Genomic DNA, 13,310 nt, shown 5'->3' with positions numbered 1-13,310 from the left:
GTTGCAAACAGCTACTCAAGGCTGTATTACAGAGGGCACCAGAAGTGCCACCTTCATAAGGAAATATTAAAAAGGACCAAGCAATATGCTGTCACTAACACTGTAACCGTAATAATCTTGCCCTCCATTGTACAGCAGTGCTGATTAAAATACTACATAAAAATTATTGTTATTATTTAAAGAGGAAACAAAGCCATTGCCCGTTTTAATGGGTACGGATGTCAAGGACCGGAGGGGAGGCGCTGAGGGTGAAGCACAGGGACAAGTCTGGCAACAGCAGGATGAAATCCATTGGTGAGCAAACACCAGGACACCCCAGGGGCTGCAGAGCACAGGCTTTGAAGGCTCCAGCGAGAGCCCAGTAAGCACTGGGATGGCCCCGGTGCTACTGCTCCAGGCTGAGCTCCATGGCAAAGCCAGGCAGAGCAGCGACCATCGCCTTGCTGCGAGGAGCTGCATCACCCCCTGCCACCTCTACACCCTATGGCTCAAGCACTTACAGAAGTCTGCAGCCATCCACGCCAGCCTGGCGGGCTCTCACCGGGGACAGGTTTGTCCTGCTACGGCGTCGAAGCTTTCCTGGTTCTCCTCCATCGCCCCTGGAAGCGCGTCCCACCTACCCGCCGGGCTCCTGGGGGCATCTCCCCTGCTCCCACGTCCTCGCTGCAGCCCCTGGGATGCTGGGGACACAGACCTTGCCTGTAATGCTGGTCCAGGGGTGGGCGAAACGGCTGCTGTGCTGTGGTGCTGGGGCAGAGCCGGGGCAGCGCCTCAGGAGGGGATGGCTGCCCCTTCCCGGGCTTCTTATTTGAGCCCAGTGCCCTTCCAGCTGCTCTGAGTCCACGCCAGGCACGCAGAAAGGTCCTTCGTGCTTTTTCCTTTCCTAATTAACTTTATTTCCATCGCAAAGAGAAACACAGACAGACTAATTGCCGTGCTGGTCCTGGCTGAGACTAGTGCTGACCTGAGCCCACAGATCTGGGGGGAATTAGGAGCTGGAACAAGGTAAAACAGATTAACGCCCATGGAGGGAAATCCCTCATCCCCACAGGCAAATGCAAAGAGATGGCGCTTTGCAAAGCAGCAGAGACACAGCACGCCGTCACTGCTCCCAAACGGCAGCTGGGTGTGCTGAGACCTCGCGATTTGGGTGGGAAACCAGAGATTTTGAGAGCACGTGTCCGCCAAACATTGCACGGTTTGCTGCAGAGATTTGGGAGGCTGGACCAACTTCTGCAGGGCTCTCCCGGAGAGCTGCCCCCAGCCAGGCTGCTCCGTGCGGGGGAGCGGGGTCCGCGCAGCGGGGAGCGGCTGAGAGCGTCCTGCAGCAGAGCCCCCCGCGCTGGCACTGACTGTTCATTAAGCTGCTATTTCTGATTTTCTCCTCTGCTTTCTCAGCACTTAGAGATCCCAGGGCTTAGCACGCTAAGAGGTTTTAGGGTATTACACGTCCTGCTGAGGCACCAACAGGAGGGGACGTCTGCTTCCCCTCATGGACCACGCAGCAATCTGGTCTTCCCCTCGCACCAGCGCGGGTTGGGCTGGATGGGAAACAACCTCCCCTGGAAACCTGGGAGATTTGACATGGGGTGGAGTAAAAGCCTTACGAAGGAGCATGGCAGGAACCTGCTCTGCCCAACCTTCACCGCACAACATGGTGAAAGGTCTTCCTTTTGCTCGTGCCCTACATGTCACTGCTGCCAGGGACTCGAGACCCTCTCCTCCTCCTGTCCTCTCCAGCTCTGGTGTCGGTGATGCTCTGCTGGTGTCGGTGATGCTCTGCTGGAGACGGGACGTGGCTCCTTTCTCATAGGTTCTGCACAAACACAAATCTCCTCAGCAGCTGAGGTTTGCGGGCGTGCGGTGGGGGGAGCGTGCACTGCCCTCCCGTGTTAACACAGAAATGCACACGCCTTCCTAGAAATCACCCGGGGATCTTCTTCACTATTCACTGCCCAAACAGGCAGACAAAACCACTGCAATGGGTATTCTATTTTTTTTTTCCAGCAATTGAGGCAATTGTTTCTTTTCCCTCCATTTTTAAGTGACTTGAGAACTTTAAAACACTGACAGTGAATGTTAATGCCTGCAAGAAATTAGTTATGGGATTCCAAGCTAATGAAAAGATTGTTTCCTTGAAGGTCTTCTGCTAGATTTTGATCAGACAAGACTTTTCACTCATTTGCACATCACTTGGATTGAATCAGCTTCATTTCTCTCAGACCCAACCTACCATCAAAGTATTTGCTGGCTGTTTTGTCCTTGAGCACGGCCTGTAAGGTCACTGAGGGTGGATGGAGCTCTGTGCCGGTGCTGCTGCTCGGTGGCACTGGCTGCAGCTCCTGCCGGCAGCTCCGGGCTGTGCACAGGGCACAAACCCTGCCCGTCCGCCCGCAGGCGAATAAACCACCTCGCACCCACGCTGCCGCCAGCCCCGCATCCCACGGCCCCTTCTGCGCTGCCAAACTTGCCAGGTTACATCCGATGTCCCCCACTAACCTACAGCTGTACCTGGAGCAGTACAGAAATTTTGCTGTATCAGTACGGAAGGGAAAAAATGGCTTTTTCGCAACATCCTCTATCAGGAGCAAAGTGCCTCGGGCTGCACTCTAGGATAGCTGTGCCCTGGCAATATTTCGGCTGCATTTCGCTCTCTCGGCTTCTGGTTTGGTATGTTGTGGGCCAAGAACTTCCCAGAGGAAAAAAGATCTCCTTCCTGAAACCCAACCTCACCTCCTGCCGCCATGTCTCCTGTCCAAGCCAATTAATTTCCTCTTGGTGTCAAAGCAGCCCGAGCACCCCATGGAGAGCTTACCTGTCGTGCCCGAGATCCAACCAGTAGCAGACTGGGACCCAGAGCCGGCAAAATCATCACAGCAGCCTCAAAGCTTTTGGATCAGTTACCCGGCGGCAGCAACCGGCTGAGTTTCTATGGCAAATTCTACCCAGGCACCGCGTAACCCAATCAGCCGCTCATTAGCGGCGCTCCAGAGAGCACGGACCGTGCCGGCTGCGGGGACGGTTTCAGTTGACAGCCACCGCATAAGGAACCGGCACAGGACGTTCATCTCCGGCAGCTTTGGTCCCCCTCAGGCCGGTCCCAGATGAGATCCCTGCGGGGACTCCAGCAAACTCACCCCGATGTCTTACCGCACATGGGACGTGATGGTGTGAGAGGAGGCTGCCTATTAAAAGGGGATATAGTGCTCAGAGCTGCGCTAGAAGACAAAAGGATTTTGCTTTAGAGATTTCACCGAAGGCAACAAATCTGAAGAAGTTTTTGCGGATTTCTACGGAATTACACGGGATGCGCCATGCCAGTTGGCAGTGTTACACAGAACCCCTGCAAACAGAAGAAAACACATCAACTGCACTCAACTCATGGTAACGGGCTGCCCGGGACCGTAAGAACTCTGCACACAACTCTGGGATTTACAAAAATGATTTAATTTTTATTTCTACTCCTTTAACCTTCGTGTTCTGCTGCGGAGGAGGGAGGCAGGCCAGAACGAGCGGCTCTCCCTGCCAGCCTCGGCGCCTTCAGGAGGCATGGCCTGATCGCTTTGGAGCCACCTCCCGGTGTGTGGCCCAGTGGCGGCCCCGGCCCGGTCCCGCCAACCCGCTCCCCTCAGCCGAGGGACGGGCTCCTTCCCCGGAGCAGCCGGGCCCGGCCCGGGCGGGTGCTGGACGCCGCCTGGCGAGGCGCCATCCTTGATAAACGGACCTCCCGAGCGGGCCTCGGGCAGAGCGGGCCGGCCGGGCACCTCCGCTTCCGGGTGCGACAGGCCCTTCCGCCGCCGCAGATCGCCGAGCGACCGGGGCGGCGGGGGCGGAGCTCGGCGGTCGATTAGCCGGCCTCTGGGGAGCGGCAGCGGCGAGCCGGTGAGGGGAGCCCGGGGCCAGCGCCCTCCCGCCCGGTGTCCTTCGGGGCTGGGGACCCTCGACGCCCCGTAGGCCCCGACTGTGTCCCCAGGGCACCCTGCGGCTCCCGCTGCCCGGGGGCTCGGAGGCGGCAGGCCCGGCGCAGAGCCCCGAGGCCTGGCAGACACAGCTGCTCCCTCCATAAGCTGCCCTGTCGCTGGGTCGTGGCCTGTGCAGAAGCACATAAAAGATTGAAATAAATCCTCTGCTGTGGCCGAGGGGATGGAGTGTGCCAGCTGGACTTAGGCTGGAGAAAAGGAGGCTGAGGGGAGACCTCGCTCTCTACAGCTGCCTGGAAGGAGGGTGTAGCCAGGTGGGGGTCTGTCTCTTCTCCCAAGTAACAAGTGATAGGACAAGAGGAAATGGCCTCAAGTTGCACCAGGAGAGGTTTAAAGTAGATATTAGGAAAAACTTCTCCACAGAAAGGGTTGTCGAGCATTGGAACAGGCCGCCCAGGGAAGTGGTGGAGTCGCCATCCCTGGAGGTGCTTAAAAGATGGGGAGACGTGGTGCTGAGGGACATGGTTTAGTGGTGGTTTTGGCAGTGTTAGGTTAACGGTTGGACTCGATGATCTTGAAAAGGTCCCTTCCAACCTAGACAATTCTATGATTCCTGTGTCATAGCAATGCACTAAATGGCGTGAAGCATGGCTAGGCCCAGGCACTGCTGCAGAGAGCGAGCACTGAGGGGCACTAATAAGCTGCTTCTGTTGTATTGCAGGGCTCAGGATGGACTTTCTGACACTCTTCTTGATTTACTTGTGTTTTGTGCTCACTGCTATTGCTCTGCTCTGCATCTGCTCAGGAAGAAAGGAGGGTTTCCTCGCAAGAAGTGCCAATGGTGCAAGCCAGGTAAAGAGCTGAGCTTTCAGAGCGATGATCAGCCCCTGTTCTGGTGGTCTGCCCTAGTTAATTGTGCTAAAATTAGTGCAATGGCTGTATTTCTCCTTCATAAAAAATGCTAGTATGTGTGGCTAGAGTGATGATATGGTATAATTCATATTTCATCCGATTTTGACAGCTGCTCTCAAGTAAGTGCTAATTGATTGAAAATAGAAATACGCTTCATTTTAGCTGATGAAATCCTGCCTAAGCAGGTAGTAAAAAAAACCCATTTGCATCTTACAGCTCCTGTTCCTGCACATGCCAGTCTGGCTGGCTGTAGTCACCGCAGGGTAATAGTAAGGATGGAACTTCTTACAATGCTAAAAGTACATTGATCAGTAACATCGTAACACATCAGCTTTGAGAAATTAATAATGAGGCTCCAGGTATTTGAAATTTTGTGGTATTTGCTGAGGAAAAAGGTGGGAGGAGGTTTGAGGATTAAAATAAGGAGATAATTATAACTGGTAGCAAATATTTTAGGGGAAGCTCTTTAATGAGAATCTGTAATAATGCTTCAGGCTGTTGTTTCCTAAGAAAGGGAGAGGAATGAAGGGCTTTAGAAGAGGATTAAGAATTGCCATTTTATTGTAAAAACAGAGAATGAATTGAAAAGCTACTAGTTTATTTTTCTGTCTATTGGGCTGTGTCTGAATGAAGAAGGGAAAAAAAGGTGGAAGGGAAAGGATAAGAGAATTATAATTGAAACTGTAAATATTTAATGCTGTTTACATGAGTCTGAACAGACTGATTTTTTTATTACTAGTATTATACTTTCTTTTATTTTGCTTTATAGACATGCAAATCATTGTTCTGAGAAATGTATTATTTGCCCATATTCCTTAATAGCTGCTTCTATGAAGCATGTGTAACAATCAGCAATTAAAATACTGCTGTGATGTAAAGTCACTGTCTGGAGAAATGTAATCGATACTTTTATGCATGAAATAAATATAGGTAATCCTAAATAATTTCTCTAGACACTGTATTTCAAATTCATTTCTGACTGTAATTAATGAAGCATATAAGCCTGGAAGTTTGTTGAAATTGTTTGACTGTGCTCCTGTAAGATCTTTTAAAGTATTCATTGTGAGCAGCATGAAATAATTAACTTGCACAGGGCACAGCTGTTTCTAGGTCTGTGGCAAGTCAGCTTCCACCCCCGGTCTGTTTTCCTTGCCGACAGCAGTTCGGTTGTGCGAGATGGCTGTATTCATTGTACAGGCCTTCTCATTCTCTCATACTTTGGTCATCACTGCAAGCACAAATCATACTTGTAAGAGCCTTTTGCTTTGGTGTAAGGAATGGCTGAAATACAGGGGATTGCTCTACTGTATGTGGGGGAGTACTGGGTGTTGAATGTAATGGTGGAGTGTACTAACACACATACAGGTGACTTAAATTTGAATTTTGCAATTGCGTGCAAGTTGCTTTTCTGTCTAGTTGTCTGATGTGTTTCCTAGTGCAGTACACAGCCTCTTTCAAAAAAGGCTTGTGACTTGAACTGCTGATATGAGGCATAACAGTTAAAAGAAAAATATTTAACATCTTCTCAACTCTACATATGCTTTTTGCCTTCTGGTCTTTCACATCGGAGACAAGAACCTCTCACTGCATATTTTCTTTCCATGTCAGCTAGAAATAGGCTCAGCTGCTCTAATTCCTCCACCACTGAAGGAGCAGCGTGTTGCTATAGAGATCTGTCATCTTCTGAACAGCAGAGCCACGCGATTCTGCAGTCACAGACTATTGCTGAATGAAGACAGTTAGTTTCCTTCTTCATTATATCTAGCTGGTTTTGAAATGGGAATTAGATAGACATGGAGTTATCAGACTGGATCATAGCTATAGTTGAAGAAACTAGGCGGGGGGTGATGGGGTTGGTTGGTTTGTTTTTTGTTTGGTTTGGGTTTTTTTTTCCTTTTTGTGGAGGATAGCAGGCTTTATCCCTTTGCTTATCTTCGCTTGCATCTGTCAGATGTCCTGATGAAGCATACTGTAGTTAGGAAATCACTCAGTTCTATCCCCTGCTTAACCAGTTACCCAGTCTATAACCCGATATAAGCTCCTTATAACTTTCACACATTAACCCAGATACATCTGATTGTGCCTGCTGGGCTCCCGAGAATATGGAACCCCACTCCCATTTTGAAAACACCAGCAACATTCCTGCCTATGTTCTTAGGAGCGCAAATGCTTCTGAAAATGAGCTTCCGCCCCAGTGATACGGTTACAATGATATATATCTGAGGGATTAGGTGACTTATGTTTTTGTTTGAACGTTCCACAAGGCAGAAGTGATGTGCAATTCAGGTAACAGAGTGTTTTCATTTGCTTCAGGTATTGTCGTTTATAATCCCCACGCAGCTCCAGAGAGTGACACAGAGGGCACTTCACAGGCTCTTCCACACAAGGTATTTCACTTTGGTTTTATGCTTTTGATGTTATTTTTTCCTAGTATTTTTGGCCACCATCAGAGCTTTCGGTATTATCATTAGATGTTTTCTCTTCCTTAGGGGTGCTTGTCAGGGATTATGGATTCCCTTTAGGGTTTGCCACACTTGTCTTTCTGTTCCTTGCTTATTGTTGAGAAGATGGTACCGTGAAATTTTTTAACGTATTGACAAATAAAGATAATGTGGCTCAGTAGCTTCCAGTGTAACAGATGTTGGTCACACTGGTGGGAGACTGCATCCACAAGAGAATTACAGCAGACTCTCTGGCAGCTGCAGAATGAGTTTAGACAGAGTTAGTGATCCCCATCCTCTCCCTCAAATCCCATTAGTCTTAGTCCAGCAGCTTGAATGTCCAGGTGGCTCAAGGAGAAGCTGCACAGATGCCAACTTGCAGCCTGCTGTATTAAGGTGAATTTTGTAGTTTCCTGTAAACTTTGGTGCTTTAGGATCTGCTTCAGGAATGATTTAAATACCTTTCCTCTGGGGGCAGCAACTCCAGTATGACAGACACTTCAGGGGCATAACATCTACAGCTGTTGAATGTGTGCTGCAGTTGTTCTGTTGCTTGCTGTGTAGATTCTCTGCTGTTAAGTTAACGCTGCCCAAGAGAGAGTGGTTACGCTGTCAAATGTGCAGTCAGCAACAGAGCAATTATCTGATGAGTCTGGTGTAGTTGTCATTGCTAGATTATGCGGTGCGCTAGAGGCACTTTGATCCTCCACACACACCCTTCGACCGCATCACCTCATTCAAGCAAGAGATTTTTCAGTTCACGTGAAAGTCCAGTGAGGCACAGCACTTGAGGGTGTCTTCTTGTAGCCCTGCAGTTGGGAGGAAACCCTGCAGGATCCTGTTGGATTGCACAGGAATGGTGTAGCAGAGAGCAGTAGAGGGGAGCTTGTCTGCAACAGACTTCCTGCTGTAGTAAAATAAACATTACTACTTAAAACTCATAATAAAAGTCCAGCAAACTGACGTGTAATGCAGAGAACTGTAGTAAGTGAACGTTGCTCTCCTAATGCGTGGCTTTTCTGAGCATCTGTTTGCCAGGCTGCTGAAAGTTGTTCCTCAGTATGCTGCATCCCAAACAAACCTGCATGCCACATGGTTGTGCAACTTGCCTCAAAGAAGCTGTAGGTCTGCCGACAGGTTGGAACTAGTGTTGGCCATTGCTAACCTCCCACCACACTTATTTCATAACAGCTGCTTATATTATTACATTTATTTTTTTTTAAGATTACCTTTTACAGAGGTTTTCTTTGCTTTCAGAGCAGCACACAGCAAATGTCTTCTGGCAGAATGTTTTGTGGCCTATTGCTATGGCATGTTTTGTCAGCACCAAGGGTGCTTTGTACTTGATTCTCTGTTGGAAAAAAATAAATCCCAAGGACATGACAATAATGGAAGTGAATTTAGCTGGCATATTTAAAGGAGCGTATGTGGGAAGAAGAGAAGGAGAAGCCACTGGATGGAGAAAACACTATTAATATGCAATCCATGCTGGCCTGAAAACCTAAAAGAGGTGTCTCCTTGCATTTGGAAAGTCTTTGCTGATCACCTCTGAGAGTACTTGACCTGTTAAGCAGGATGCTGAGTATTAAATAGACTGTCCCCTTTTTGTTCCAGAAGCTGTTTGTTTGTTGTCCTGCACATAGCCTTGCAGGCTGCAGTGTATGGGGAATACACATGGGAAGTGTTTGTTTACTGCTGGGAGCTGCAGTTCCACCTCCTCTTCCTGCTGCTGCCCTACCTGCTGCTGGCTGGGAACATGGGCTGCTTCATTCTCTGCTCCCGGGCCAATCCTGGTAAGCTCATGCTGCTTGTGAGCTGTAGACACTTGAAAACAGAACCTAAAAAATGTTACAAACACCATTACTTTTACTGTTTTTCTTGTTTCTTTCACAGGTGTAATAACAAAATCAAATCATGCATCATTGGTTAAGATTTACGAATATGATGGTGTGTTATTTCAGAAAGGCATCGTGTGTCCTACGTGCAACATGGAGAAGCCAGCCAGATCAAAACACTGCCGTAAGAATCTTAACTTCCTTGTTAAACATAACAGTAATACTGTCCCAAATTAATTCTCCATCAATAACTGCAGTTCACACTACATCTGTTCGGTTATCCAGCTCAATGCACAGAGGATTGTGTTTGTTTTATTGGGGTCCCAGATCACAGCTGCCCTTTGCCCATCCGTAGAACTGTTTGGCTGCTGTTTCTTCTCACAGAAATTACCAGTTCCAAGGGTGTCAGTTTGGGTCAGGAACAGACAGGCTTTTGAGCATCTAGAAGTTAAATGAAAAATTATCACCTGTCGAGACCTGAGTTCAGGGGTTTGTGTTTCTCTTGCAGAATTTGCTGTTATCATCTGAAATAAAGCAGGGCGCTACAACCTCTACCTTTCATAGGCTTTTCTAGGCAGTACTGTCAGAGAGACCGAAGCCTTTGAGCTGCAGTCTTGGTGAAAAAAAGAGGAAATGAGATACATGTCTTTGCTGTTAGTATTGGGTTTTTTTATGATATGCAATTGAAATTAATGTATTTGCTTAGGAAGCTATCAGTTAAATCATGACCATAATTCTCAGATTTCTTTCAGATGAAAAACTATCCTAAACTGTGTAAAAAATCAAATTGATTTCTTAAAAAACAAATAACTGAACTGTCTTGTTACTCACTCCTCATCAGGTTTCTGCAATACATGTGTACATCGTTTTGATCACCACTGCGTGTGGGTCAACAACTGCATCGGTGCCTTCAATGCAAAGTATTTCTTCCTCTACCTCTTCACACTGACTGCTATGGCTGCCACCATTGCCATCATCACAGCAGCATTTCTCATCCAAGTGGTGCTGCTGTCCAATATGATGCATGGGAGTTACGTTGACGACCAAGGACAAGAGCATGCTGTGGAGATTCTCTTCCTTATTCAGGTAAGTTTACGCTGCCTGGGTTATTAGCCTATAAAAAGGTTTATCTCAGTCTTTGCTTTCAGAAGTCTTTTAAGTCCACCTGTTCTCACAGGCAGAATGTGGACAGACCACAGTTTTTTTTACCAGCGTACAGGCCTCATTAAGTTTAAAAAACTGCCATTGCAGAATACTTTAAAAATATGGTATTTTTCTTACAGCACTTCATTCGGCTCTCCCATTTTTCGTATTTTTGTTTACAGACTGCTTTTACTCATATCTGATTCATAAAGAATGACGTTATGTTCCGGTGACAGTCTACTGTAATAACGTTTAGGAAACAGTTAACAGTCCTTGAGATACTTTCATGGAGATGCTAAAGCAGGACCCTGCTACCCTGGCATTTAGATACTTGGGTATTTTCTCTCACATACAAGCAAGGGGTGACTTTGAGTCTCTCTAGCACTTGAGTCATTTGCATTTCAATCCCCTCATCCCTTTCTGTATGGCAGTGAGGTGATAGTAGTAAATGCTTTATCTTTTCCTCATCCTAGACAACAGATGTTTCAGCGTTGAATCCTTATAAAGGGATCTTGGTCAGGGAATGTTTGCTCGTGTTTGAGCATTGGAATTTAACTCCTCAGCATTGGAATTTAACTCAGCATTGGAATTTAACTCAGAAAAAGAGCTACTTAAACTGTATTGTGTCAGCAAAACCCGACGTTGTACCAGATTGTAGCCTCTTCATTTGGCAGTTTGTTTTCAGATGATCTGCATTAATGATTTTTTTAATTTAAAAAGTGACAAAAACCAAACAATCAAAACTCCAATATGAAATACAAACACTCAGAGATAGATGGGTGTAGAAAATACTCCCACGTTAGCAAGGCTTGTGAGGAAATGCATTTCTGGAAATCTCTATGCTTTACTCAAAGATTCAATCCAGAATGGACCATCACTGAGCTGGATGGGGAATAGGGCTGTGTCCTTGTCTCTGGGGCTGCACAGTTATGTGTGCGTATGGATCCGCATTTCAGCTGGCGTGCTGCAGTGGTCGCACGCTTCCACGTGATGTAATGCTCCAACTTTTTAACTAAGTTGTTATTTTCTTTCTTTGCAGCACCTTTTCTTGACTTTTCCTAGGATTGTCTTCATGCTTGGTTTTGTTATTCTTCTCACACTCGTACTGGGTGCTTACTGCTGCTTCAGTCTGTACTTGGCCTTAACCAACCAAACTTCCAATGAATGGTGTAAATCCAGACGATATGGGTGTTCCCACCATCTAACATTGCAGCCTCATGACAGACAAGTTGTCTACGAAAACATTTATTCTAGAGGAGTCTGGATGAATTTAAAGGAAATCTTTAAGCCCCCTTCAGCGTTGGAAAGAAAGAAGAAAACATGAAGATATTACTTTCTATCTATGCATTTTTTTTAACTTTTTGTAAGACTTTACTTCAACACTCTGCTTTGATGCCCCGAACAACTTTTGTAAAAAGATGACTGCATTTCAATTAAGTAATTGGAAACTATGTTTTCATAACGCCAACCAGTCTTCAAAAAACTAGAGTTCTCCTGAGTTTATCTGTAACACTACTCGTACCAGTTGCGACAGTGGCCTGTCGGTCTTCTCAGACACAATCGCAGTATTAAAGCAAGCTGTACTAGAGATAGGTCCAGCTAAGGAACACGTACACAAGGAACAAAGGAACACTTTTTTTTTTTTTTTTTTTTTTTTTACAATTACTGTTTGTATGCTGCATCATAGCTCTGTGGAACAGGCAAACTGAGTTCCTAAGTTACTTCGGTACATCTAAAGTAGGTCTTCCTGCAGGAGACTTTACAGGAATATAGAAAAATCCCACATGTGGAAGCGACAAACATCTCAATGCAAGTATTTGTCAACTATTCATGTGATTTTTTTTTTTTTTTTGTTTTGTTTTGTTTCCCCTGCAGGAAAACAGTTAACTCCCAGCTGGCTGTATTCAGCTGTGAGTTACTATTTGCAGCAGTATTCTGATTAACAATGTCTCAGCAGAGCACTGTGGAAATTACTTCACTTGATGAGATCTCTGAGGTTAAGCTTAGTCCTCTTGCTTCTGTGTTAAGAGGGACCAGCAGTGAATTTGCTGGTACGGAGAGGCAAGTTGGGTCCATCTTACTGAAGTGAATCTTTCTGTCTGTGTGTACAAGCAAGGGATGAGCTAACAAAGAGCTGCTGTGAATTTTGAGGAAGCCTCATCTTTTTGTGAGTACCTTTTTCACAAATGATTACCCCATTACTGTTAACAATACATGGAATAGGTTTCATGTATTTAGCTGGAAAACCCCATGATTATGGGCAGATTCTTAGCCTGCAGAAACCACGTTCTACGGCAAATTTGTACTAGTATGGAGCACCTTAATTTCAGAAAGGAAACTACTATTAGTGCTATGTCTACCTGGTAAGTCTCTTTCTTTATAGCTAGTTTCAGTTCTTTCAAAATAAGATGTCCTTTCAGCCTTAGAGCCATGAAAACGTGGGACTTCGGGGCAGAATTTCAGCATCCTGAAAAGGGTTTCTGGTATTTGATATTGAGCTCTGGACATACAGGTCTTGACAGATTACAAACTTAATCCTTCTGGCATTTCTCATCTTTATTCCATTGTTTGATATACCTGTTCACAGTAAGAGGCTCAACCACGTCTTAGGCATTTCTCGGTATTTTGGGCATTTTGCAGCAGAAGTTACAGTTGCTGAGGCCGTTTCTAGGGCTGCCTACCTGCATCACTGAACAGGCCACTTCAGAAGCACAGCAGTGATAGTCTTCTGCTTCTGTCCAGGGATTCTGTGATTCTCTAGGTGGATGCTGAAAGGCACTTCATTGGTGTCCCTCAAGAAAACTCTCCGCCTTAACAGCGGAAGACAAAAGCAAACTTACACCTGTGCAAATCGCCTTCTGAAATCCCTCCAACTAGGCATCGCTTGAAAGATTCCAAAGCAGAGAAGTACCGGCTGCTTTTAGAGGCTTGTGCTTGTTTAGGGAAAAACAGCGTGTTTGACTCACCCAACAATGAGGGTTTCTTAAGCACAAGGTTAAGTAGCCCTGTTCCCTTCTCTTCTCTTTCCAGAAATTCTTGGTTTAGTGATAATAGAGCAG

General features: G+C 46.5%; 1 protein-coding gene across 3 annotated transcripts; it reads left to right on the top strand.

The window, feature by feature from the left end:
• The first annotated feature begins 3,765 nt into the window (after positions 1-3,765).
• On the top strand, positions 3,766-13,191 carry ZDHHC4 (zinc finger DHHC-type palmitoyltransferase 4). Of its 3 annotated transcripts, none has more exons than XM_054212168.1 (7): positions 3,766-4,234; positions 4,642-4,772; positions 7,146-7,219; positions 8,891-9,066; positions 9,167-9,292; positions 9,950-10,194; positions 11,291-13,191. In XM_054212168.1, exons 2-7 carry the CDS (start codon positions 4,650-4,652, stop codon positions 11,573-11,575), a joined length of 1,029 nt encoding a protein of 342 aa, XP_054068143.1. In that variant the 5' UTR covers positions 3,766-4,234; positions 4,642-4,649; the 3' UTR covers positions 11,576-13,191. The 3 variants fall into 3 exon arrangements, with proteins under 3 accessions (XP_054068143.1, XP_054068141.1, XP_054068142.1); XM_054212166.1 differs by having other exon boundaries at positions 3,769-4,234; positions 8,888-9,066; XM_054212167.1 differs by having other exon boundaries at positions 3,784-3,882; positions 8,888-9,066.
• Positions 13,192-13,310: the final 119 nt, after the last annotated feature.

Source organism: Rissa tridactyla, chromosome 8 (assembly GCF_028500815.1).
Source record: "Rissa tridactyla isolate bRisTri1 chromosome 8, bRisTri1.patW.cur.20221130, whole genome shotgun sequence".
NCBI classification, from domain to species: domain Eukaryota; kingdom Metazoa; phylum Chordata; class Aves; order Charadriiformes; family Laridae; genus Rissa; species Rissa tridactyla.
This window is presented reverse-complemented; position numbering and strand designations above follow the sequence as displayed.